Source organism: Leptidea sinapis, chromosome 15 (genome assembly GCF_905404315.1).
Source record: "Leptidea sinapis chromosome 15, ilLepSina1.1, whole genome shotgun sequence".
Classification (NCBI taxonomy): domain Eukaryota; kingdom Metazoa; phylum Arthropoda; class Insecta; order Lepidoptera; family Pieridae; genus Leptidea; species Leptidea sinapis.
In genome coordinates this window covers 12708022-12733106 of record NC_066279.1, presented here as the reverse complement: position 1 = coordinate 12733106, position 25085 = coordinate 12708022, and the positions used below count along the sequence as shown (strand labels likewise).

Genomic DNA, 25085 nt, shown 5'->3' with positions numbered 1-25085 from the left:
ACTGTGGCTAGAGACATTAAGGTTACCATTAGATAATGCAAATTTGTTTATCACCTTGTCTCACGTCACTCGCTAACCATAACCATTTCTTTTTTGTACCATCTTCACCACCACTCTTTCTTCTCTCGCGGTGGCAGCATGTACGGTCAACAGCATGTCGACTGTACATCACGTTTCGCGTATCAGCGTTTACGTCGCCTCGCGTTATTTCCTAAGTAATATTGTAACCAGTTCGCGACAAGCCGCCGATCGATTCGCGTGCTCATTACCATACCAACATTTTACCATTTTACCATATAGCATAAGTTAAGGTTTCAATATACCATTTGAGCCTAACTTGTGTTTTACTCTGTACGGAACCAAACCACCGTACAATATCCATATGTATAGAACGTCATTGGTGTGATGTAATAGTGTCCATTGGTGTCAATCATCAGTGATGATGACTGGTGTTAGTTAAAACAAAATATGTGCGCCGCACCTGTCGCGTTTGACACTTGACACTGACAGGCCAGACTCACGACTCTTAAACATTTTTTTTAGACTTTAGTTACAAAATACAAATACAATTTCAAAATACATACAAAGTTTGGAAGTTCCAGAATAATTGATCATATTTTGTTTACAGTATTATTACTTATTAGTATAACTCTACAATACAGTGTACACCGTACCAAAGAATATATTAACTCTAACGGGCACTAAACGTATCAAAATTCTGCCACCAAGTTGAGAATGGTTTTCGTCATAAACAAATACACAAAATATTATGTATAGCCACGGATTTACAGTATTTTAAAACTAAGATGGATAATAAAAAGTGGATTAAAAAGGAAACTGAAATAACAGAACCGATTTTGCCAGGTAAAGACTCATTTAATCGTTTAGAAATATACACACACATCGACCAATCAAAACTCATTGAGTCTATATGCTGTAATAAGCTTATAAAATAGACTTGGTATTGGCATACATAATTATTTGTATTGAATATTTGGTTTGCATGACATGGATCACATATATAGCTCCACATGGAAGGATTCTATGTTTCTTAAGGCTGTCTCTTACTTATAGAATTCCTCAACAGGCATAAGTCACGAAAATAGTTGATACAATTTAATTAACATTGACTTACAACTTTCTTCCCCATTTGTATAATATAGGTTATCTATACAAATATTATTAAGAGGTTAAGTTTGTGAGGTTGTTGGTGGTAATCTACTGAATCAATTTTGAAAATACTGCTACCAGTTAATAGCCACAAATTTGAGAGTGTTGTAGGCTGTATAGGTATATTTAACCTAAAAAATAAATTGTCTTTTTCCTGGTAGTCAGATTCGCAAAGACAGAGAAAAAATTTTTTTTATAAACCCTGCATTAATAATGAGAGATATGAGTGTTATATATGTTTGGCAGCATTGGAACACCAAGTAATATAGTTACCCAACAATATCTAACATAATATAAATGAAGTCACAGGTAATGACTAGGTTCTTGTATTATTGTATGTAATTTGTATACAGGGTGTCCCAAAGTTATGGGACATGAAGGGAAAGTACCTTAAAATCGAAGATAGGCTATTTTACTGATGAAAAGAAAATCAACAGGCAGCAGACTCATTAAAAGAATGAATGAAACTCATTCAAGATTTTTTTTATCATTTTATGGTGAATACTCGATATGATATGGCACAATTCTGTTTGTAACTCGCCCACGTTCTCATATTGTTTTTTTGTATAGCATACCTTTCACATATCCCCAAAAGATGAAATCTAATGGTGTAAAGTCCGGGGATCTGGCCGGCCATCTAATCTGTCCATTCGTACCAATCCAAGTAGGACAACATTCATTTTACGTTGTTCCTTTCTTTTAAAATACTATTTTACTTAAGAAGAGTTATTAGTTTTTGGCCATTCTTTCGATTGGCATTATAAAAGTAGGGTTGTTTTTTTTTACATTTCAGTCGGTTCAATTCCCAGACAAGGCAAGTAATTTTTAGAAAATCTTTGAATGCAGAAGTACTAACTTTTAAAAATAACATAAAGTCTTCTTTCAGTAAAATTGCCTATAATAATAATATATTGGGGTTTCAATTTCAGAATCCTTCAATCTGCCAAAGCATCATGGTGAAGTGTACTCCCACTCATGTGTGGACAACTCACAACCTGAACTATTAATGAAACAGGAATGTAAAGAGGAGATAGATATTGTCGAACATGAGTTACCAGGTAATTATTATATAAATTGTGTAAATAATTCATATATTATTATACAGTATGGATTTAGCACACATGAAAAAAATGTAGGCACATACTTTTTAGTGCATTTGCTAGTATACTTCTGTAATGTGATAGTGTTCTCTCTTCTCATAATTTGTTGCTAATGCAGAAACCATATTACATATTATATAAATTACCTACATTTATAAATCACACCATCATTGATAAATCTGCAGTATTGATTAGTTATTTAAATTTTGTTATTATGAGCAAAACAACATCTGTCGGGTCAGCTAGTATAAATATGGTTTCAATTTTAGAATCCATTTATCTGCCAGAGCATCACAGTGAAGTGTACTTGACTGATGACAACTCACATCCTGGACCATTAATTAAACAGGAATGTAAAGAGGAGATAGATATTGTCGAACATAAGCTACCAGGTAATTATTATATAAATTGTGGAAATAATTCAATATACTTCTGTAATATGATAGTGTTCTTTCATCTCATAAGTTGTTGCTAATGCAAAAGCTATTTTAAATGCATAAATTACCTACTTATACCACCCAAACCGGTCAGTATGGGGATTTCAGAATATATAAGAGATATAAGAATATCTTCTAAGGAATGACAATATCAATTTTAGAGAAAACAAAAACTGCATTAATAGATTTTCAAAAAAAATCATACATGACTCAGGAATTGAACCTGGTCATTTTGGAAAAAAAATACATTTTTGTTGTATTGCCATATTGATAGTGTAGGTTGTAAGGAGTGATTGTTGCTATAAAACCTTGTGTCTAAAATTAAAATTTATCAATATGGCAATAAAACAAAAATGTCTTTTTTTTTTTTCAAAATGACCGGGTTATATTCCTGAGTCGTCTATGATTTTTTTGAAAATCTATGAATGCAGTTTTTGTTTTCTCTAAAATTGATATTGTCGTTCCCTAGAAGATATTCTTATATCTCTTATATATTCTGAAATCCCCATACTGACCGGTTTGGGTGGGCAACCCTGTATAAATCACACCACCACTGATAAACATCCAGTAATGATAACTTATTTAAATTGTTTTTATTATTATGAGCAGTACAACATGTGTCGGGTCAGCTAGTATAAATATGGTTTTAATTTTAGAAACCATCTATCTGCCAGAGCATCACAGTGCAGTATACTTAAGTGAGGACAACTCAGAACCTGAACTATTAATAAAACAGGAATGTAAAGAGGAGACAGATATTGTCGAACATGAGTTACCAGGTAATTATTATTGTGTAAATAATTCATATATTATTATACAGTATGGATTTAGCACATATGAAAAATATTTAGGCACATACTTGTTGGCGCATTTGCTAACGATATAAAAAAATTAACAATATTTCTGTGCATTAATTTTGTCAAAAACACTTTTCATTTTGAGCAAATTTTAATGTACTGTAGAATTGGGTTACTAGGCCTCGATAATTAGCTTCCTTTAAAGGGAGTTCTAATCGTAAATAAAAAGCTGTTTAATTTTAAATTGAGATAGTCGGTGTCATCCAAGATAGGTTTGTAACTACATACATAGTTATAGGTGAGATGTGCTTGAGTCGTGAGTAGGCGACAGCGGGTCGCGGCGGAAGGACACCGATTCCAAAAATAAAAATAATCATAACTAGAATTAGATTAATTAATTAGATTGTATTAAAATACGCAATTGTTTTTATACTTTTTAGTGCATATTATATCTATTGTTTTGGAATAGTGTTTTTGAAGTCGGTTGTTTTTTTTGTTAATTTTTTTTTATAATGCTAAAGGTAAAGTTGTATTAAATTAAATTTTTAGTTATTTGATACTTTTCAGTTTTTGAAGTCGGTTTTTTTAAATGTAGTTTTTTTTATTGACAAAGCTTATCAATTCAATAACATTAAAATACTAGTTTTTAATGCCTTTTTTAGGTTGTTGGTAAGAAAGGGTAAAATAAATTGATAGACTAGAAGTGTGGGGAATGTCCTATTTACGAGTTTATTTTTTTTCGCTTTTTTGAGTGTTCGTTGATTCAGCTTACCACGAGCTTCGGGGACATGTATCCAAACTCCGGGGTGTCCGTGATTTCAAGTGTGTGTCTTTTCCGAATCAGAGGCCGCCGCCTGTACTTACGATTTCGATACCTAGACGGGGAGTGAGACAGCCCTGGTACGGGTGTCTGTCATAGTTTGTCAGCATCATCAAACGAGCGTACACATTATACACCCGTTCGTCTTTTTATTCTATTAAAAATATTATTAGGTCGTACTCACTATACCTAAAACTGTTTTGTAATGTGTTGTGACTAAGATCAAACTGCCAGTAAAGTAGTAAAGTAGACTGATAATGGCTATTCACGTACCCTTTCTACTTACATATTAAATAACATTGTAATATTAAAAATTAGATGACAAATGATTGTTCAATCACGCTTAGCTGTCAAGGACGCTTTAAATATTCTACGGTTACGATAATCATTAAATTTGTGCCGGAAGAGAATTGTTCAAGGTGGAGAGGTCACTCGGCTTGCGATTATAACGGAGGGTGTTTCGAGAGGGAATGAATTTCAGAATTGGTAATACTTGTTATTTTTCCGTACTTGATCTTCATTGTAGCGCTTAAGGTTGTATTGTTGGTGGGCCCTTGTATGGAAACACAAAAGTAAAATATAATCTGTTGAAAGTTATAGGCGTCGAAATTTCCATATTTCAACAGTAATATAAATAGATTATAATATATAGTAATATAATAGATCAATTCCGCAGTGATTTCATAGCTGCTTGCGCGATTGTTTCAAATGATTGACTGTATTTATTAATTGAACTTTCTATAAGTTCAATTGAAATGTTCAAATCAATTTTCATTTCTCCCGTCATCGTTAAGGCTGCCTACGCACTGGCGACCATGGTCGCCGCGACCTGGCCGCGGCGGCCAGTGAATTCTGGACTTTATATGGCCATCGCTATAGCCCCTACGCACTTAGCGGCCAGCGACCAGCGGCCACCGTTGGCCGCGGCGTCTAATTTGATGCCACGCGACCAGCGACCAATCGTGGCCGTCGACAACATCACTTCTGTATTAAAATTCATCAGTGCTACCGCATCGGCCGCGGCGACCAGACGTGTATAGCTACAGAGTGATTATTTTACAATGGCCAATAATTTCGACACGGAAAGGTTCATAATTCGGGATTTATCATCAAATGATTACTCCAATAAAGATGTTAAGCGGCAGTTGTGGCTTGAACTGATCAATATATTTGGCGGTGAATCCATGGAAGATAAAGAAAAGGCAGAACTTGGTTAGTGTTTTATTTTATTATGCCTTAAATCAATAATTCGATGAACTACAATAAACGCAGCAGGTGCTGTAGTAGCGTTCGACACGTATATGTAACATGAGTGATTTTTTTAAAAAGTTGTTCCGTTCATTTAAAATATAAGAAATTTTAGCAAATAGGTAATTGTCAAAATAGTTTGCGAATATATCTCGATATTCGGTTGATGTTCTATTTGCTCTATTAGGTAAACTTGCAGGTATTTCTAATAAAGCCTCTGGTACAGTCAACGTGTCCTTGAAATCATATCCGTCTCTTTCTCGCACATAATTATGAGCACACATAGTGATTATAAAATCACAACTGCAAATTCTTTCTTGACGTTTAGGGGTTGGTGAAGAATCTGCCATTTATTGGCTAATATTCCAAATGTACATTCAATATAGCGGCGGGCACGGGATAGTCGATAATTAAAATTAGTCTTTACATTATTCAGGTTTCTCCCAGCATACGGTCGCATCATATGTTCCGATAGTGAAAACGCCTCATCACCCACTAAAATGAACGACATTGGTTGGTCATTTTCTTTGATGGGGTTATTGCTCGTAATATCGAGATCATTATTTAAAAGCCTATGATAAAATACAAAGTCTTTGTAAATTGACGAATCACTGCATTTGCCGTATGCTCCAATGTCTACGTAAAGAAATTTATAATTTGCATCACATATTGCAAGTAACACGGTTGAAACATAATTCTTGTTATTGTAATAAAGAGATCCCGAATGTTGTGGTTTGATAACTCTAATGTGCTTGCCGTCGATGGCTCCGATGCAATTAGGAAATTAGGCGTATTATTTAAAACCTTCAGCCGTTTGAATCCACTTATCTCTGGTCAATTGTGGCATCACAATTGGTTTTAATATCTCCCATATTGCTTCAGAAACATCAAATACTATTTCCGATGCTGTAGGAAGCCCTATACGGTATTCATGACTTATATGAGATTTAGAACATCCAGTAGCCAAATACCTGAAAATAAAATTCACATTTACAAACATAATATTAGTTTTGTAATATGTACTACATTTCTTTATTTATTTACAGGCATGACTCTCCAAAAAAGATGGAAAAACCTTAGAGACTGTTTCACAAGAGAGCTGCGCCGTCTTAAAGATGTCAAAAGTGGTTCTGCTGCAAAACGTAAAAGTCATTACACCTATTTCAACCAATTACTGTTTTTGAGATCAGTGCTGGACACAAACGCAATAGAAAATAGTCTTGAAGAGGCAAGTCAAGAAAATGAAAGTGCAAGATCTTCTGATCTTGAGACTCAACAGTCTGCATCAAAGTCGCTTAGAACAAAAAGGAAGAAAAAAATACCAAACGAAGAATCCGATACAGACCCTTTAATTTCAGTTCTGCACAAGGCCATAGCGACAATAGAGAAGACAGATGATTCAAATTGTGACAGACTGTTTCTTTTATCCCTCCTCGACAGATTTCAAAATATCCCTGCTGTAATGAAGACCAAAGCGAAAATGGAAATCATGGAAATTATAGAAAAATATCAACCGAACTATGAACCAACAGCGCGCATAAACTATTCAAGAAATTTCAATACTCTTTACGACCAAGAATATGACCCGCATCGACCGAATTATTCAAGTTATTCTACTACCAACAGGATATCAGATGATTCAAATTACAGCGATACTCATACTCATTATTCTGATATTTCCCAAAATTCAGAAATGATAGACCTATTTCCCAATTTGAATGATTAATTGTTCACAATTGCCATTTTTTAAGTTACGAAAATACAAATAATTTGATTATCTACTTCAGTTTTTTATTATTTAAAAACATAGTTATACGCAAGCCCTTTTCCTCTCCTTTTCAAAGTCGTAAAGTAGTATTGTTCATAAATTATTTAAAGTGGCAAAACCATGGTCAATGAATTATACAGGTTGTTGTGAAAAACACAATAGTGGTGATTGAGAATCGAGTCTTGTATAATTCAAATTTACAAAAAAATCCATTAAGCAGTTTAAGTAAAAAAAAATGCCCTATCACATTATTTTTATTTTCCCTATACACAATACTCCATTCCGAAACACCCTTTAAAATAAATCACAAAAAAGAAAAAGCTTACCTTATTGTTATCACTAATTTTTCTTCTGCTGTAATGCATTTCCGATAGTTGTTACCAGTTCCAGTAATTTTTGGTTTTATTGTATCCAGTAACAGGTTAAAAGTATTCGTTGACATTCTCATGTAATTAAAGAATCTCTTCTCATACATTTTTAAATCCAAAAAATAAGTATAATATAATCCTTTAGTCTTTCTCTCGCAAAGTAATGGATGCACCCAAAACTGTATTTTACGTGAAATCTTCTGCACGTCCATCTTGACACACCCTTGGAAGCCGACTGCAATTTTTCGGCCGTCCGCATGTCGCGCTTTAGACGCGGCCAGGCCGCCGCGACCATGGTCGCCAGTGCGTAGGCTGCCTAAGAGCTTGCTTATACGACTAGAGAAATAAAAGCCGATTTGCCGCTTCTGTGCTTTGTTGCCACCCCTCCAGGGGTCAAGGTCTACTGTCTTCAGACTTGATTTTTCAGAATTCAATTTTGATATTAATAGTATCCTCTTTAAAATGTCACTTTTATAATTAAGGGATTTTAATTAAATAATTAATTTTACTATACTGGTCCACAGACCAGTATGACTTGTATTTTCATTTATTTCATATATATGCAATCCATACTGTATTATGATATGTGCAATATTCATATATTTTCAGTGGTCTCTTTTCTGGTATATGGTAATGCAATAAAATAAAGATTGAAGGATTCTGAAATTGAAACCCCAATAAATTATTGGTGATTTTGTTAATAATTTTTCCTATAGTTAATTTGTTGAAATGAAAAATTATACAATAAACAAGCCATAACATGTGACTTCATCCGTATTTACCAGGGTAACCATATTAGTTGGTGTTCCAATGCTGCCAAATGCATATACATATTATCATTAAGACTTTGTAAAAGATGTTTTCATTCAACTGTTTTTCTCTGACTTTGCAAATCCGACTACCAGGAAAAAGTATTTTTATTTTTTGTGTTAAGTAGCTTTCTACTGGTAGCAGAATTTTCAAAATCATGACTCAAAGTCACGACCACGTTACAGTTTTGCGACCACTTGGGAAGGTATTTGGATCTAAGAGTTACACTGTTATTTTCCTTGTTTTAGTGCTCTTCAATTGTAAATTTTTTTTGAACAGTCAAAAGGGTATTTCTGTACTTTCCACCTGCGTATCGGGACACCAAGCATTTTGATCGAGACTTTCTCTTTAACTCTAGGGATGTGTAGGTGTAGGTTCATCATCAGCCGGAAGACGTCCACTGCTGGACAAAGGCCTCCCCCAAAGATTTCCAAGACGATCGATCCTGCGCTGCCCTCATCCAAAGTATTCCGGCGATCTTGACCAGTTCGTCCGTCCATCTTGTGGGGGGCCTACCAACACTGCGTCTTCCAGTACGTGGTCGCCGTAAGTCATCACTGGCAACACACTGGTTGAAAACCTTTGGCTTCAGACACTGGTATTTGGGACGAGAAGATTTTACGGAGCTTCCCGAACGCTGCCCATCAGAGTTGGATTCGACGAGTGACCTCTTTCGCGTTATTGGACCTGCCTACCTTGTTTGGCCGAGGTGGACGTTCTCGTCGACAATTTCGAGAGCACAGTTTCGAATTGTTATGGGAGTAGGTGCGACATGGACATTTGACATGATTTTCGTCTTCTCCATGTTCATTTTGAGACCTACTCCTTGGGAAGCTGTATTGAGGCCATCGAGCATATGGCTTAAGTCTTCCATGGTGTCTGCCATGATTACGATATCGTCTGCGTTTCGAATGTCAGTGATGTATTCGCCGTTATTGCTGATACCCAGTCCGTTCCAATCCAGAAGCTTAAAGACATCTTCCAACGCAGCGGTGAACAGCATGGGCGATACGACATCGCCTTGTCTGATTCCCCGCTGCAGTCGGATGGGCTTCGAGATCTGATCTTAGAGACGGATTGACGTGGTGGCGTTTTCATACAAACGCTTCGATATATCGGTAGTCAATGTGGCACCTGTGGAGAGTTAGAAGCACCGCCCAGGTCTCGATCGAATCAAAGGCTTTCTCATAGTCCACGAACGCCAAATTAAGTGTAGTATTATACTCCTCTGTCTTCTGTATAACCTGCCGCAGCGTAAGTATGTGTGTTTTTAAAGCTAAATGACTCATTTAGTGTCTAACGTCCATCAATTTAAGGGTATAGTCTGAGAATTTTCCGGTTTATTTTTGAACGGCTGGCCGTGAAGATCTTAGACCCAGCCGTTTGAACAGCTGCCACGAACCTGTTTTAATACTCGTCCACGTCTACGTCACCGAGGCATTCGAAGCGGTTTTGCAATTCAAGTTGAAAGTTTTAGGGGTTTCGGATCTATTAGAATAATGTTAATTTGATCTTTTGGAATAATGTAAATTTGATCACCGGCTCAACGTATATAGTATAGACCGGATCCTGGATTCCGATCAACATTTGATCACATACATAGAATAATCCTATTAAGATATCAGGTACTAAATGTATGAAAAACCCGCTTTCATATAAATACAATATCCCAGCCATATATTTCTTAACATGTGCATACGAAAACACAGTTATTTTATTGTTTTAATTTGTTATTTTTCAGACAAACGCCCAAAAGCTTCTAAGGTGTTGTATGGTAAAACGAAAGCAAAACTGACCTATTCTCATAATAAGAGTGAAACAACGGCCAATATATATAAGGAGAGACCTAATAAATGGCAGGCAGATAAGAAATCTAATTCAAAAAGTTTTAGTGGAACAATATCCAATCTTTCCACAGGATCAAAATACTCTACTACCGGGGATAATCCTTATTCATGTAAAATGTGTGGTAAGAGTTTTGCCCAATCTGCTACTTTGCAGAGACATGAAAGGAAACATACAGGTGAAAAACCTTATTCATGCAATATTTGTGGTAAGAGTTTTACCCAATCTGGTACTTTGAAGATACATAGTAGAATGCATACCGGTGAAAAGCCTTATTCATGCGATATATGTAGTAAAAGTTTTAGTAACTCTTCCTATTTAAATAGCCATAAAAGGCTTCATTCTGGTGAAAAACCTTATTCATGCAATAATTGTGGTAAGAGTTTTACCCAGTCTGCTCATTTAAGAAGCCATGAAAGAATACATACTGGTGAAAAACCTTTTTCATGCAATACTTGTGGTAAGAGTTTTAGCCTTTCTGATGCTTTAAAGAAACATAGTAGAATACATACCAGTGAAAAACCATATTCATGCAAAGTATGTGGTAAGACTTTTAGGGCTCCAAGCTCTTTGAAAGTACACAATAAAACACATACCGGTGAAAAACATTCATGCAATATATGTAGCAAGATTTTCCAAACCTATCGCCATTTAAGGACACATAAAGTAATGGATTGCAATGAAAAAAATTAAAGCTGAAAGACCTTATTCATGCAATATAATGGTTTGAGGATTCATAATAGAAATACATAATGGAGAAAAACCGTACTCATGCAATGTTTGTGGCAAGAATTTCAACCAATTGCAATGTTTAAAGATGCATATGGGAACACATACTGGTGAAAAGCATTGTTCAAGTTATGTATGTGGTTTAACCATCCAATATAGCTTTATCCAATCTGCTAATTTGAAGGCACACAAAAGAATACATGAAAAAAATCCCCGTGAATACACTTATTCATGTTATGTTTGTATTAATAAAATTTATGCTGATGATTTGAAGTAATGATAGGCATGCTGGTGAAAAACCTTATGCGTGCAATATTTGTGGTAAGAGGTTTAAAGGATCTGGCGTTTTGAAGAGGCATAATAGAACATATAACTGGTGAAAAAAAAAGTGTGTGTGTACTTTTGTATGCACGCAAGAAGTTATACTTCTTTGGCCTATCGAAGTAAAAATCATTAAAATGATTTATTTCTCTTGCTATTCTACGTTTATAAAAAGAACAATTTTGTAAAAACTCTTGCAAAGATGGCTTTGACAATTAATTTGACGCAAACTTCAGAAATTTTTCGGAACCAACTTCAACCAAGTACATTTGTATTACAGTGATGCGCGCGCATCTTAAAACTGCACTCTCAGCATTTTTGAAGTAAAACTTCTTTAGGCGTGACTTGGGGGTAACTCAGAATTTTTTTCTGACGGAAGTAACGCTCGGTACAAAAGTCAATTGAAATAATTTTTTAAGCCGTTATAATTTAATGATTTAAAAATATATTAAATTAGTAACATTTTTTTAAAAATCTCCATGTGTTTTTATTACTACTATTGCAATAAATAATAAATAAGATATCAGAAATTTTCTGACATTCGTTAATTTGTTTTCGGTTTTTGTTTTCCGTTTCCATTATTAGGATAGGCAAAGGGTTCGAGCCCATACAGCCATATTTGTTAATATTCAATAACAACGTCATATTTATATGTGCTAATAATAATATAACCTTCAATTTCTTATTATCAATTATTTTATTAATTTGTGAAAATTTTAAAATGTGCGATAGGACAATGAACTGAATAATAAAAAGTGTATATAAAATATATAATGAAAATAATAATCAGTCAAGTAAAATGGCGTAATCTCAGGAACATTTTACTCTTTCGTCAATAAATAAGAATAAAAGAGAAAATCAAGAACCTGATAATTACCTGACCTGTAAAAAGTGTTTTAGTTTATAATTTATTCTGATAAATAATAAAATCAAAATGAACATTATATCATTCTTTGTAAAATATATAAAATCTCAATCTAAATTTAATTATATTATATATAATTAAAAGGCATTTTTTTATTTTAGGAAGAGAAAATGCTAACTTTGCTCAAAAGATGAAATAATATCGTTTCAGTAAAGTCGTAAAGTTTCGGTCGTTGCCTTACCAGCATTTCTGTCGTCAGTTCATAGTGCGCAGCCTTTGGTTACTAGAATTGTAAATCATGTACCAGGTAACTCAGAGATTGCGTATTTGAACGAAGCTAACAATGCTTGGCTAAATATTGCAAACATTCAAAATTTTCCAGACGATTTAAAGTGTCAAAAAGCATGGGACGCACTTCTTTGTAAGTCAGCCTTTGATAATCTTTTGATCTCATCTACTGACAGAACAGAGCGTGCTCGTCTTTTGGCCGTGACACAAAATGAGTCGGGCTTTTGGTTACAAGCCTTGCCTTCTGCGCCGATTGGAACGCTACTTGACAATATGACATTGTCAATATGCGTATCACTCCGGCTAGGTATAAAACTGGATGATGCATCATCAATGTAGATGTGGCGTTCAGATGCTCTTGGGCGTCACGGGTTATCCTGCCTAAAATCGGCAGGCCGTATTAGTCGTCACGCCAGCATTAATGAAGTCATCCCCAGAGCATTTACCGGTCTTAATATACCAGCTGTTTTAGAGCCAAATCTTTGTGCCGTTTGGTGTTGAGAAACATGGCCTGTGGGGCCTAGAGGCGCGGAGAATGCTAAAAATACTATCTTCGCGCCTCAATACGGCTACTGGAAACCCAAGCGCTGGCAGCTATTTCGGTCAACAGATCAGCCTTACTATCCAACGCAGTAATGCTGCCAGTATTCTTGGTACACTTCCACGTAATGATAGTTTTAATTTTATGTAGTCATAGTATTGTAAATATAGTTATAAGATTTGTTTTGTTTGAATAATAAATATGTACATGTAATATATTAATGTGTGTGTTAATTATTGTTAAGTTTTACTTCAATCGCGCGTAAAGATTACACGCACACAATTTTTAATTTTGATAAAAAAAAAGGCTTTGTATTCTTGCAGATTTACATGATCTTAAGTTAGTGGTAGTTTTGTTTTATTTTATATGTGTTAATATTATTATTTGATTGTCTTTTTTTGGAATGTAAATTTTTAACTATTGTAAAGGAACCTCTGAATGGGTAAAAGCCTCCACTAAAGAACTCCAAATATCTCTATCCTGAGCTATTTGTATCCAGAAAGGTCCGGCTATTTTCTTTAGTTTGTCCTCCCATCTTGGCATTAGTCTGCCTCTATTTCTTTTTCCAGGCGGACCGCGCCATTTGTGATCTTCTCAGTCTGTCTTGCCGGCCATGTTGCAAGAATGCCCATCAAAGTTTTTGTGCATAGCTCAATGCATCATTTGCTTTGGTTATGCGGCCTATTCTGTCTACTTTTTGTATATTATGCATCTTTCGCTACATTCTTTCTTGGCGTGTGTCTGGCATCCATATGTTAAGGACGGGTTCTCAAAACAGAGAGGTATCGAATCGCACCACTACACTGACACCGCTCAAACACATACACGTACTTAAAGTTAATTGCGGGAATCAAATGAATTTGATACTTTAGCAAGTTTGATTTTTATTTTAATACCTATGTAGTTTTGATAATTGGTTGATGTATTCGTTTAGTAGTTAAATATTAGAACTTTAGTGCCATCTAAACTTCTGTCGCATAGCGTCATGTACAGTAAACGCAGTTTTTTTTTAAATCCAAGATGGCCGCCGTGCATAATTACGATTTCAACAATATGGGTATCATATCCGAGATTCTAGAGGGTGCAGAGAACGAATTTGTGATCCTTTATGAAATCCAAGATGGCCGCCGTGCAAAATTATCATTTCAACAATGTGGGTATCGTATCCGAGGTTCTCGAGGGTGCAGAGAACGATTTGGGATCATTTTTGAAATCCAAGATGGCCGCCGCGCAAAATTATGATTTCAACAATATGTATATCGTATTTGACGTTCTCGAGGGTGCAGAGAACGAATTTCGGATCATTTTCTTGACATAATATGGCGGTAATAATTGATAAGAAGGGTAGAGCTTCTTGTAGTTAAAAAGAGGATGAAAAATTTTTGCATGTAGGGTATCATTTGATAGGTCTTTCAAAATCAAATTTTGTGATTTTTTAATTAGATTGGTAACTGAATGTGTTTTGTAAATTTTGTGGGTGAAAATTCGAAACGTAAATATTTCTATATTTAGGGAATGAAGAATTAAATTAGCATGTGGGATATTGTTAGACAGGCCTTTTATAATATAATTTAAGTTTTGTGAATGAATTCTAATTTTGAAGATGATGAAAATGAAAACTATGAGGAAAATTTTGTAGATTTCATAGGCGCCATCATGGATTTCGATTTTGACCCGATATTCGTTATTGTTGACCCCAAAAACCATGAAAATTACACCCATGAAGAAAAGTTGGTGAATTTCATAGGCGCCATCTTGGATTTCGATTTTGACCCGATATTCGTTATTGTTGACCCCGAAAACCATGAAAATGACACCCATGAAGAGAAGTTGGTAAATTTCATAGTCGCCATCTTGAATTTCGATTTTGACCCGATATTCGACATTGTTGACCCCGAAAACCATGAAAATGACACCCATGAAGAGAAGTTGGTAAATTTCATAGGCGCCATCGTGGATTTGGATTTTGACCCGATATTCGTTATTCTTGACCCCGTAAACCATGAAAATGACACCCATGAAGAGAAGTTGGTTAATTTCATAGGCGCCATCTTGGATTTGGATTTTGGACCAATATTCGTTATTGTTGACCCCGAAAACCATGAAAATGACACCCATGAAGAGAAGTTGGTAAATTTCATAGGCGTCATCTTGGATTTCAATTTTGACCCGATATTCGTTATTGTTGACCCCGAACACCATGAAAATGACACCCATGAAGAGAAGTTGGGAAAGTTCATAGGCGCCATCTTGGATTTCGATTTTGACTCAATATTCGATATTGTTGACCCCGAAAACCATGAAACTGACACCCATGAAGAGAAGTTGGTAAAATTCATAGGCGCCATCTTGGATTTCGATTTTGACCCGATGTCGATTTAATATAGACCTTATATTTAGAGATGAACTTATAAATCACTAATTCTTCAAAAAAAATACAGAAACAAAATTTTTGAAAATCTGACTGCTTACAAAATATGTAAAGTATCAAAGTAGTAGAGCTTATAAAAAATATTCATGTTCGTACAGCGATCTTTCGGAGTACGAGCTGCTGCTTACAACTGACACAGTGTTTACCCACGATGGCGGCCGAGCGCAGACTGACGTTGTTTCGATAGATCTTTCTGTGCAATGCGTACGGAGTGACAAAATAAAATAACCCTTAATACCACACTTTAAAGCTCATGCTTATCAGAAAAATATATGAATTTTAGAAGATTGATTTTTATTTTTTTCTGAGATTATTTATAACATATTCATTCATTTATTTCCCGTGTTTTTGAAAATATTTTATCTGCTTTCCTTACGTTATTTTTAAGAGACAAAATTATGTAAGTAGTAGCAGAAAACTGATCCTGAATGAAGCCCCATTTTGTGTGAAGAGGTAACGGATAATCGTTTTTACGACATAAAATATCAAAATTTCAAAGCAAATATTTCCCGCTAATTGGAGATTAAGAAGTAATATATTAGTAGCAATTTTTAGTTTTGTTAGATTTAGTTTCATTTCATCACAAACTACCGAAAAATACCTTATTTTTGTCGGATTTGTAAACGCGTCCTTAAGCACAGTAGTAGGTTTGAGTCATGAAGACTTGTTTTAATAGCTGTTGGAATGTTGCCCTTAAATATTTCCTTCAGACTGCACTTGTATTGTGCCCTTTTTGTTGTTGCTTCCTTTATAGAAACTTATTATCTTCCCTAAATTATAATAGCGGTCCCTTCTATTTTAACATTAATCTATCTAAGAATATTAAGTGGCTTTGACATTCCCCTTGTATTTTTAGTCCAAAGTTACCAGTCCAGCTTACTAATAATATTCTCAAGCAAAGAAATAAACATGTTTGGAGAGAGTGGTTTACTTTTCTTTATCTTATTTCCCTTACTATTGGAACGCTTGTGCCAAGGGTTTCGTGTTATATTCTACCAGTATATTATGATGTGTACTTTTAATGGTGTGAATGTATTTTTATTTATAAACAGCTAAAATTGCTAAGAGACAGATGATAATACTAATATAGAACCTAGTTGGCACTGTACATCTGTCTGTAGTAATGTTTCTTTTGATATCTGGGTGGGTACTACAGTACCTATACAGTTTTTATTTTAACTGACTATTATGGTAGCAAGTAGGTATTCAGTTTTTACGATGTAGCTAATTGTTTGAAGCATGTATTTATACTGTAAAATGTACACATTTTTTTTCAGTCAAATAATTTGTACAATGGGCGATATTGTGGAAATCATCTCTTGTCCATCCGAACTACCAAAATAGACAGATGTCGACTGGGTCAGGCTTTAATTACCATTTATTCCTACTTTATTTATTTTATTTACATGCAAAAGCCACTTGTACAGAAAAAGTTTGAAATCAAAATAAATAAGTCTTTTCATTTGACTTTATTTAATAACAATGAAATAATTTATTTTTTCAACAATTTATTACAACATATTTAAATTCTGATACCAAATTGTATTAATATTATTATTATTAAATAAGAAACTGTATCGTTATTTTATTTTCTTATCCAAAAGCTCATTTAGGTCATCTATGGTAGCCCCGTCCCCGTCGTCACTGAAAATAAATAAAAAATAAATGTTTCGATTTAAGTATGTGATAAGTATCTGAAAATAATAATATCAATTTTCAAATAGAGGCATTTAACTATTACAAATTCGAATTCAGGCGCAATGAATCGTAGGAGGCATTGTTATAGTAATTTTACAATTACAGTTCTAGAGCGATAGTATCATAGAATAAAGTATAGTAGTACAGGAGTTTCAATATTATATGTGTGTCGTTCCTCCACAGTGCGGTTTTCAAGGAACTTACTTTCAGCTACAATCAAGCTGTGGAATGAGCTGTCATAGTCTATCTAGACGTATAAATGACCTTAGGATTGTTCATTGTCAGTACATTTGTGAAACTTTAATAAACGTTCACAAAAATTGTCACTTTTGCTCTAGTGATTTTTATTATTAAAACACTAGAAATAACCAATTTTATAAAGCTTTATAAGATACATAACAGCTTCAAGGGTAGTGTTGGTCTACACTTTTATAATAAGGTCTCTGTCGCTATTCAGGCATTATCTATAAATATATTTGTTTTTTTTAATGCTCTGTTGTAAATCCTGCTACTCCACAGCTGAACATCTAAGAGATCGGACAGCCTGTGACTAGTGTATGAGTATTTTATAGCAATAACAATGACATCACAATGTTGTATATTTTATTAAAAAGGATGCTGTGAGCGTTTCTTGCGCCGCTTCTTCACTCAGAGCGCCATTTGTTTCCGAAGCGGTGGTGGTATTTGAACTGACTTCAAATAGAAATCTAAACTGATCTGAATCTGAATGAATTTTGAGTAATTTAAATAAATGCCTTTTATCGATTAACTGGACTAGTTACTTTAATTAGAAAAAAACGTACAATTAATCAGATCTGACTTCATTATAGTGATTATAATTAGGATCTCTTTTAGACCTTTCCAAATATTTCAATCCATGCCCACCACTTGAGGAGTAGTTTTCATACAACTTTCCCTTAAGCAACTCCCGCCTGAAGTTCTTCAGAAAATACACCCAGCATTTAATCACCTCTTCTGAACCGCTGAAATATTGGAGAGCTGAGTTAATTTCAAATGTACAAATTTGAATCATATACCATTTTGTCTCCTCTCATATAGAAACTGCTAAACTTTGAAAACACTTACTCCTTCTTCACAACAATGTCATCAATTTCCCTAATATACCACTTGGGATGGTCTTCCAGTATATCTAGCTTTGATAACATGGTATCATCCACCTCATATACTTCACCTGCAATTATAGAAAATTTAATAGCACTACTTAACAATCGTTTCGGAATCACTAAAAAAATTACACGCTTTTACACTATATTGATAAAAAATGCAACATTCAAACGTCGCTGAACACCACCTCGCTCAAAAGTGCTCTTCTCGTAATAAAGAGAAAACCCACACTACGCAACACCAAATAATCAAGCCGATCGCAGATGATTGTCGATGATTCAAGCCGCTCTTCGTTGTATATAGTCAAATGGAATAAACTAGTACTAAGGAGAGCCTTCCCAGCGGTGAGAACAGTAGTCCATGTGAGGCCGATTTGGGGCCTTATATAGTTGCAGTACACCAAGCTTTTTAGAAACCAGTTTGGTCTTCCTTTCCAAGTGAGCACGGAACTGAATGCTACTCGATATTTCGACGCTGAGTATGCCATAGTGTGTGGCAGTTAGGGGGAGTGATCTCGAAACAAGGGGACATGACAAAGGGAGACTTTTTAGCGGTGAAGTATTTTTTAAGTTCGCTTCTGGAATTCACATCCATAGATAACACCGCATTGACTCAAGGCTAATAGCCCTCCCGCTTCTGCGAGAGGCCATTTTGCCGGAGCGGTAGGCACCGAGGATGGAAAGAAGAGTTCCATACCTCGCAGTACCACGTCAGCAGCAGCGAAAAAAAGATTTACCTACACGGGTAGGATGCAAAAAATACCGCATCTCATCCGTGTGGTCAGTGGTCCGAAAAACCCAAAGGAGGGCTAACGTAAACTAGGTAGCCGTCCGTATGTGAGGTCAACAGAATGTTCAACAGTAAACTGTATGATCCTCTCGTCATATAAATCAAAAAGAACGCTCAGAAGAAAAAAGTGCTCCAACACGGAAATTGTAACCGTTTGGATGTGCTCAAGAAGCCGGTCAGCTAGACGCTACCGTTATGGGACCTATACAGGCATGCGTAGATTCACGCATGGTCGTATCAGCCAGAGCGGACGTCTGTGTCTCGGTAAAAAGAGTAGGTCTCCAGGTGGTCCATAAACCTACAGCGAATGTGGATGAGGGTGGTTTGAGTCTCTTGCTCTGCATGCGCCGAGTAAGCACAGGTTTGGACCCTTCAAAATACGCAGGGCAGGCCGGGAATCCACTATTAGACACAGGTCCTAATTTGAACACCCAGGGACGGAACCTACCACCAACTCAAAAATTTATGCCTCAGTCCTGAGAAGAACGGTCGAAAAAAACTCAGCTGCCTTCTTCATTTTTTTATATAAAATTTATAGAAATAAATAGCCAGAGGATGGTCACTCCATCCCCAACTGTGATATAAATTTTCTCTTAATGATTCATAATATTCTCATAGGTTAGTTATCACAGGGCTGTTTGACTCGATTTCTGCTCTCCAACTCTCTTTTTCACATAACCTCAAAATGAATGTGAATATATGTTCAAATAACCAAGATTTTTATTTTTATCTTTTACAAAATATTCCACAAATTTTAGCGAAGTGACCTTTACTGTCCCAAACACACTGTATTTTTTTAATTGCAACATTTATTTTTGTAAGTGTCAATTTCAATAAATAGCTCAAAATTTTACATAACGATTTACAAAAAAAAATGGGATTCGAGCTTATTGAGTTTCTTTGCATTTTCTAAGTAGTTTTTCTACATTTAGAAATGAATATTTTTTAACACCATCAGGAAGTAGAGATTTCAATGAACAAAACACCCCGCCGACTTTTTTAAAAAGGCTGATATTTTGAAATGTTAATTTTCGATTGAAAATCATGGTGCTTTTTTAATATTAAGTCATTTAATATTTAGTAATTTAATATTAAGGTGAAAAAAAAAATTAAATAAAAAAATTAGTGTGTGTTTGAGACATGAAAAGATAGCTTTACACCAAATTTGTGGAGATATTTTTTTAAAAGATAAATAAAATTCCAAAAACTTGTGTGCCCACCAAATGCTGAGCCCGAGTCATTAAGAAAATCGTTTATGCTATAATAACCGTTCCCACACAAACGTTTTTTAACAATTCTTTTAAATTTCGTAATACATTTGTTTTTTACATTTTCTGGGATCATATTGTAGAAGCATATACATCGCCCAAGAAAAAACTTACTAACTCGATCCAACCGAGTAGTGGGCATAACAAGTTTATGTTTGTTCCTCGTGTTAACATTATGAATGTCACAGTTTCTAGAAAATTCCTCGATGTGCTTAAGAACATACAGAACATTATCAAAAATGTATTAAAAAGCAACAGTCAAAATGTTTATATCTTTAAATTTTTATCTTAATGATTCTTTAGGACCTAGGTTATAAATCGCGCGAATAGCCCTCTTCTGCAGCACAAAGATGGTATTAATATCGGCCGCACTGCCCCATAACAATATACCATAGGACATAATACTATGAAAATAACTAAAGTATACTAGTCGCGCCGTATCTATGTCAGTTAACCGTCTAATTTTCTTAACCGCATATGCTGCAGAACCAAGCCTATTCGCCAATCCTTCAATATGGGGGCCCCATTGCAATTTGGAATCAAGAGTAATGCCAAGAAATACAGCAGATTCCACTGGTTTTACCACCTCTCCATTTAATAAAATATTTGCATCTACATTTTTGACATTTGGCGCGGTAAATTGAATATATTTGGTTTAATGACTATTTAACAATAAGTTATTGGCGCTAAACCAGTACACGATGTCAGATAGAGCATTGTTTACTTCGTCATATAAAACTTGGCTTCGTTTCACTTTGAATATAAGTGAAGTGTCCAAGGAAGGGTCCAAGAATAGACCCTTGTGGCACCCCCATACTGACAGGAGTCCCAGGAGATCTCCTGGCATTCACCTCGACCCTCTAAATCCTATTATTTAAATATGAGATCAGAAGATCGAGTGCAGATCCTCTTATACCATAGTGACATAGCTTCCTGACCAGCGTTGAATGTTGAACACAATCAAAAGCCTTAGATAAATCACAGAAGATACCAAGTGCATTCTGTGAGTCCTCCCAGGCCTCAAAAATATTTCTGATGAGTTCAACACCTGCATCCGCAGTCGAGCGTCCCCCTTGTAAAGCCAAATTGTTTTATATGAAGTAACTTATAAGTATTAAAGTGAGTAAGCATTTTGCTTAAAAGAAATTTTTCAAAAATTTTACTTATGGTTGGCTACACTGAAACAGTTAAACACCGATAGTTATTCAGGTCAGAAGTGAGTCCCGATTTAAATATTGGTGTAAATTTACTATACTTCAGAAGGTCAGGAAACACGCCATGTTCAATACAGCTATTAAAAACTAGTGCTAGTAATGGTGCTATGATGTCAATCACAGAACTTATTCTTTTTACAGATATGCCCCATATATCAGCAGTTTTTTTCATTTCTAAGGATTTGAAAGTTTTAATTATTTCTGCTGGGCTAACAACACTTCATTTGAAATTATTAATAACATTTTCCAAAAGAAGTGACTCGGCAACACTGGTGGAGGAGGCAAGGGTGCTTGAGATAGAAACTGGAATGTCAGAAAAAAAAATCTCAAAAGCAGAAGCTACTTCCTGCTCAGAGTGGATTTTTGTATTGTTTATTATGAGATTATATTCAAACTTGCAGCCTTGCGCTCTTCCAGATTCCCAGTTAATAACTTTCCAAGTTATTTTTAATTTTATTTGAAGCATTTTTAATTATTTCTCTAATATGCATTGACTTAGCAATAGTACAATATACTTTCTTAAATAATTTTGAATATTTTTTCACATATACAAGAAAAGATACATCATGATTACATGATGATCTCTCACTATATAGTTCATATAACCATTGTCTGCTCCTATGAATACCAGCTGTTGTTAAATGACAAGAGACCACCCGAGTTGACTGTCTTTGAAGTAAATATAGAAGCAAACTCTGTTTTAATTATTTAAAATAACTTACCATACATCTCATTTGGAGTACTGTTATAATTCAAATACAAGTTTGAGAGTTTTTCTGAAACATTGCCTCTATATTTCTCCATTCGCCTATTGTTTACCGGAACAAACAAATTTTTAGTTGAAGTACAAACCCTAGCTGCTGGTGTAGTTCACTATGGAAGTGTTTATTCTTGTTGGAAGTCCAGTGACAATGAATGAGAGTGAATCCAACACAACAGCCAACAGAACAACTTTAAAATCTAAGCATAGATAAATGAACTAAGAATAAATAATAAAAAATAAATAAACCTTTGACATAATGACCATCACCAGGACTGTATAACAAAAATGGAATGTTATATTTTGTTGCTATTATTAATGGATATTTTTTCTGTGTTGTGCCCTCAGCAAGAAACTTTCCAGTGCCATTCTCAGGTTTTGTCAGCCAGTGATGGTTCGGTTCATTTCTTTTTAAGGTTCCATAAACAAATACTTTGTGTGTCATACTCTAAAATATAAACTTAAATAAAGCTGAAGGTTTTAGTTACTTAAAAAGAAAGTAAAGTAGTTATTATTTTACTTAATAATAATAAAAAAATATTAACAGAATTTTAGACAAATTATCTTGCCTCAAACTAGGCATAGCCTGTACTATGGGTACAAGATAATGATATATTTAATACAATATACTTACTTAAACATACATAAATACATATAAACAACCGACACTTATATGAAGTATTGGTTATTCAACTATTCGCTCAAACAGATCATATGAAAATATTTAAAAATCTTTTTCTGTTAGGCTTTTGGGAAAACAAATTTGGTAAATGCCATTTCATCCATTAATTATTTAGTTTTTTTTTTATTTATTTACAATTACAATTATTTTGGAATAGGTACATCTGGTCCAAGCTGCATGTGCCTATCTCCCTTCACCATAAGCTGTTCTTAAGTTTTAGGGTCTTTGTGAATTATGGACTAGATTCTTGCAGCACAATATGTTGGGAGTCTCAGTTAGTTTTTCTATTTTAAACCAGGCTATTAAGTTTTATGGAAACACGATTCAGTCAGTCAGTCAGTGAATTGTCAAGTTAGAAGTGTGAAAAGTAAAATAGAGGTCTGTAATGTAGGTTACACAACAAACTTTTTTCACATTTACAATATTAACCCTAGATAGCTAACGTTACTAGATGTGACTGAGAAGCTAACTATTTGACTTTTTGACGAACACTTTTAAAATACATATTTAAATATTAGCAACTATTTCATTGTATGCGTTAATTAATTATTAAATATTTCTACGATATAAATTAAGGATATTTAAATCAAAAATTAATGCTTATCAAAGATTAAAGTTCAAAATAACAAATCTTAATAGCATATAGTTTCAAGAGATCAAAAAAAGGCACTTAACGTTATATGAACAAATATAGAAACTTTTATTCATAAAAACTAAACTTTAATTCAAGTTTAGTAAAGAGATCATACGAAAGTAGTAGTAATAATAATTAAATTTAAGTATTTTTGCGCAATTTGCACAGAAATCCACTTTATGTTCACCACAAATAGGAACTTTGCAGCTATGACAATAATTTTTAGTCATGGGCCTTTTTTTGTTTGAATATAAGCTGCAGCTCTTTCTTTTTGACCTTCTGGAACTACTTGAGTTTCTGAACCTGGTGGGATTTAGTCTTGACTTCGGAATTTATTTCTTATAATTTCTTTCAGTCTTAGCGGTCTTAGCTGCATCATCAATGATGCCGCTAAGATTGGAAATATCAATATTTCCAGCCGATGTTTTAGCCACAGTTCGTTTAGCTTTTCATGCAACAATCTAAACAAATATCAATGCATATGATAGCAGAGTCATCCATCAATACTCCATCTTCGCATATGCTGTCAGATTCGTCAATTGTTGGCATATAATCTTCGTCATTCAACACTTGAGCTATTTCCTCATTGGTAATGAACGATCTCCTAGCCATTATTCACTGTATAAACGCAATAACTAAAACACAATTAGGAAAAGTCAACACAATAATCACTAAAAGTAACACAAAAGCTAACCATTCGTCAAAATGACGACTAAGTACTAGGTATTTCAAAAACTATACAACTTACCACCAAATCACGACCACCGTTCGACGCAGCTTGGCTCGGATTGAGTTGGTTCGACACCGGATGTAGGTGCTTGTGACGTTTAAAAAGATATGGCGATATATAGGCGTCGTTTTGACGAACGTTAGCTATCTAGGGTTAAGGTGTTTTTCATATAATGAAGTACTTAGTTTTTTATTTTGAATAATGGTTTAAATATTTTTTTAATGTATTTTGATTAGAACGGATGGTCTTGTTGTCGATCCTCTAAAATCGAAATATAATAAATCATAAACAATTTGTTAATTTTATAGTGATACTAAGTACCCCTTTTATAAGATCATGCAGTATAGGATGTATAGTGCGTACGTATTACCTGTATTACAACATATCCTTTAATATTATGTACTTACGGCGTGATAAATTTGAACTTTAAAGATTTTGAAATTATTTAAAAATATATGGAGAAAACTAAACATTAGTTTAGCTTGAACGTAATAACTAATATTAAGACATTTATGTTAATATTAATTAATTGATGCCATTGAAATAAATAATAGTACAAATATATTTACAAAAAACAAACAAATTAATTAGTAATTCAATTTAAATTTTAAAATTTAAAACTGCTTTTTATTTCTGTGGATTGACTG

At 34.4% G+C, this 25085-nt stretch overlaps 2 protein-coding genes across 12 annotated transcripts; one reads left to right on the top strand and one right to left on the bottom strand.

Moving 5' to 3' along the window:
* The first annotated feature begins 540 nt into the window (after window positions 1-540).
* LOC126968331 (zinc finger protein 239-like) lies at window positions 541-17047 on the top strand. 6 transcript variants are annotated; one of them, XM_050813297.1, is made up of 6 exons: window positions 541-864; window positions 2100-2228; window positions 2540-2662; window positions 3364-3486; window positions 10260-10571; window positions 16816-17047. In XM_050813297.1, the coding sequence occupies exons 1-6, from the start codon at window positions 807-809 to the stop codon at window positions 16821-16823; spliced, it is 753 nt and encodes a 250-aa protein (XP_050669254.1). In that variant the 5' UTR covers window positions 541-806; the 3' UTR covers window positions 16824-17047. The 6 variants fall into 6 exon arrangements, with proteins under 6 accessions (XP_050669254.1, XP_050669255.1, XP_050669249.1 ...); XM_050813298.1 differs by lacking the exon at window positions 16816-17047 and adding an exon at window positions 12440-13324 and having other exon boundaries at window positions 10260-10541; XM_050813292.1 differs by lacking the exon at window positions 16816-17047 and having other exon boundaries at window positions 10260-12154.
* Window positions 16993-25085, bottom strand: LOC126968357 (putative gamma-glutamylcyclotransferase CG2811). Of its 6 annotated transcripts, none has more exons than XM_050813344.1 (5): window positions 24846-25078; window positions 22642-22840; window positions 18323-18428; window positions 18122-18219; window positions 16993-17182 (listed from the first exon to the last, which is right to left on the bottom strand). In XM_050813344.1, the coding sequence occupies exons 1-5, from the start codon at window positions 24909-24911 to the stop codon at window positions 17157-17159; spliced, it is 495 nt and encodes a 164-aa protein (XP_050669301.1). In that variant the 5' UTR covers window positions 24912-25078; the 3' UTR covers window positions 16993-17156. The 6 variants fall into 6 exon arrangements, with proteins under 6 accessions (XP_050669301.1, XP_050669302.1, XP_050669300.1 ...); XM_050813345.1 differs by having other exon boundaries at window positions 18094-18219; window positions 24809-25073; XM_050813343.1 differs by having other exon boundaries at window positions 18040-18219; window positions 24846-25072.

What these genes read in the sequence shown, in the direction of transcription:
- LOC126968331 (XM_050813292.1), top strand. Translation starts at nt 807, where the DNA reads ATGGATAATAAAAAGTGGATTAAAAAGGAAACTGAAATAACAGAACCG. An exon ending in TGTCGAACATGAGTTACCAG is followed by an intron (nt 2,229 to 2,539) that starts GTAATTATTATA and finishes TTTCAATTTTAG; the next exon opens with AATCCATTTATCTGCCAGAG. An exon ending in TGTCGAACATAAGCTACCAG is followed by an intron (nt 2,663 to 3,363) that starts GTAATTATTATA and finishes TTTTAATTTTAG; the next exon opens with AAACCATCTATCTGCCAGAG.
- LOC126968357 (XM_050813341.1), bottom strand. Translation starts at nt 24,911, where the DNA reads ATGTTTAGTTTTCTCCATATATTTTTAAATAATTTCAAAATCTTTAAA. An exon ending in TGATGGTCATTATGTCAAAG is followed by an intron (nt 18,429 to 22,641) that starts GTTTATTTATTT and finishes CTATAATTGCAG; the next exon opens with GTGAAGTATATGAGGTGGAT. An exon ending in GGATTGAAATATTTGGAAAG is followed by an intron (nt 17,183 to 18,093) that starts GTCTAAAAGAGA and finishes ATTTATTTTCAG; the next exon opens with TGACGACGGGGACGGGGCTA.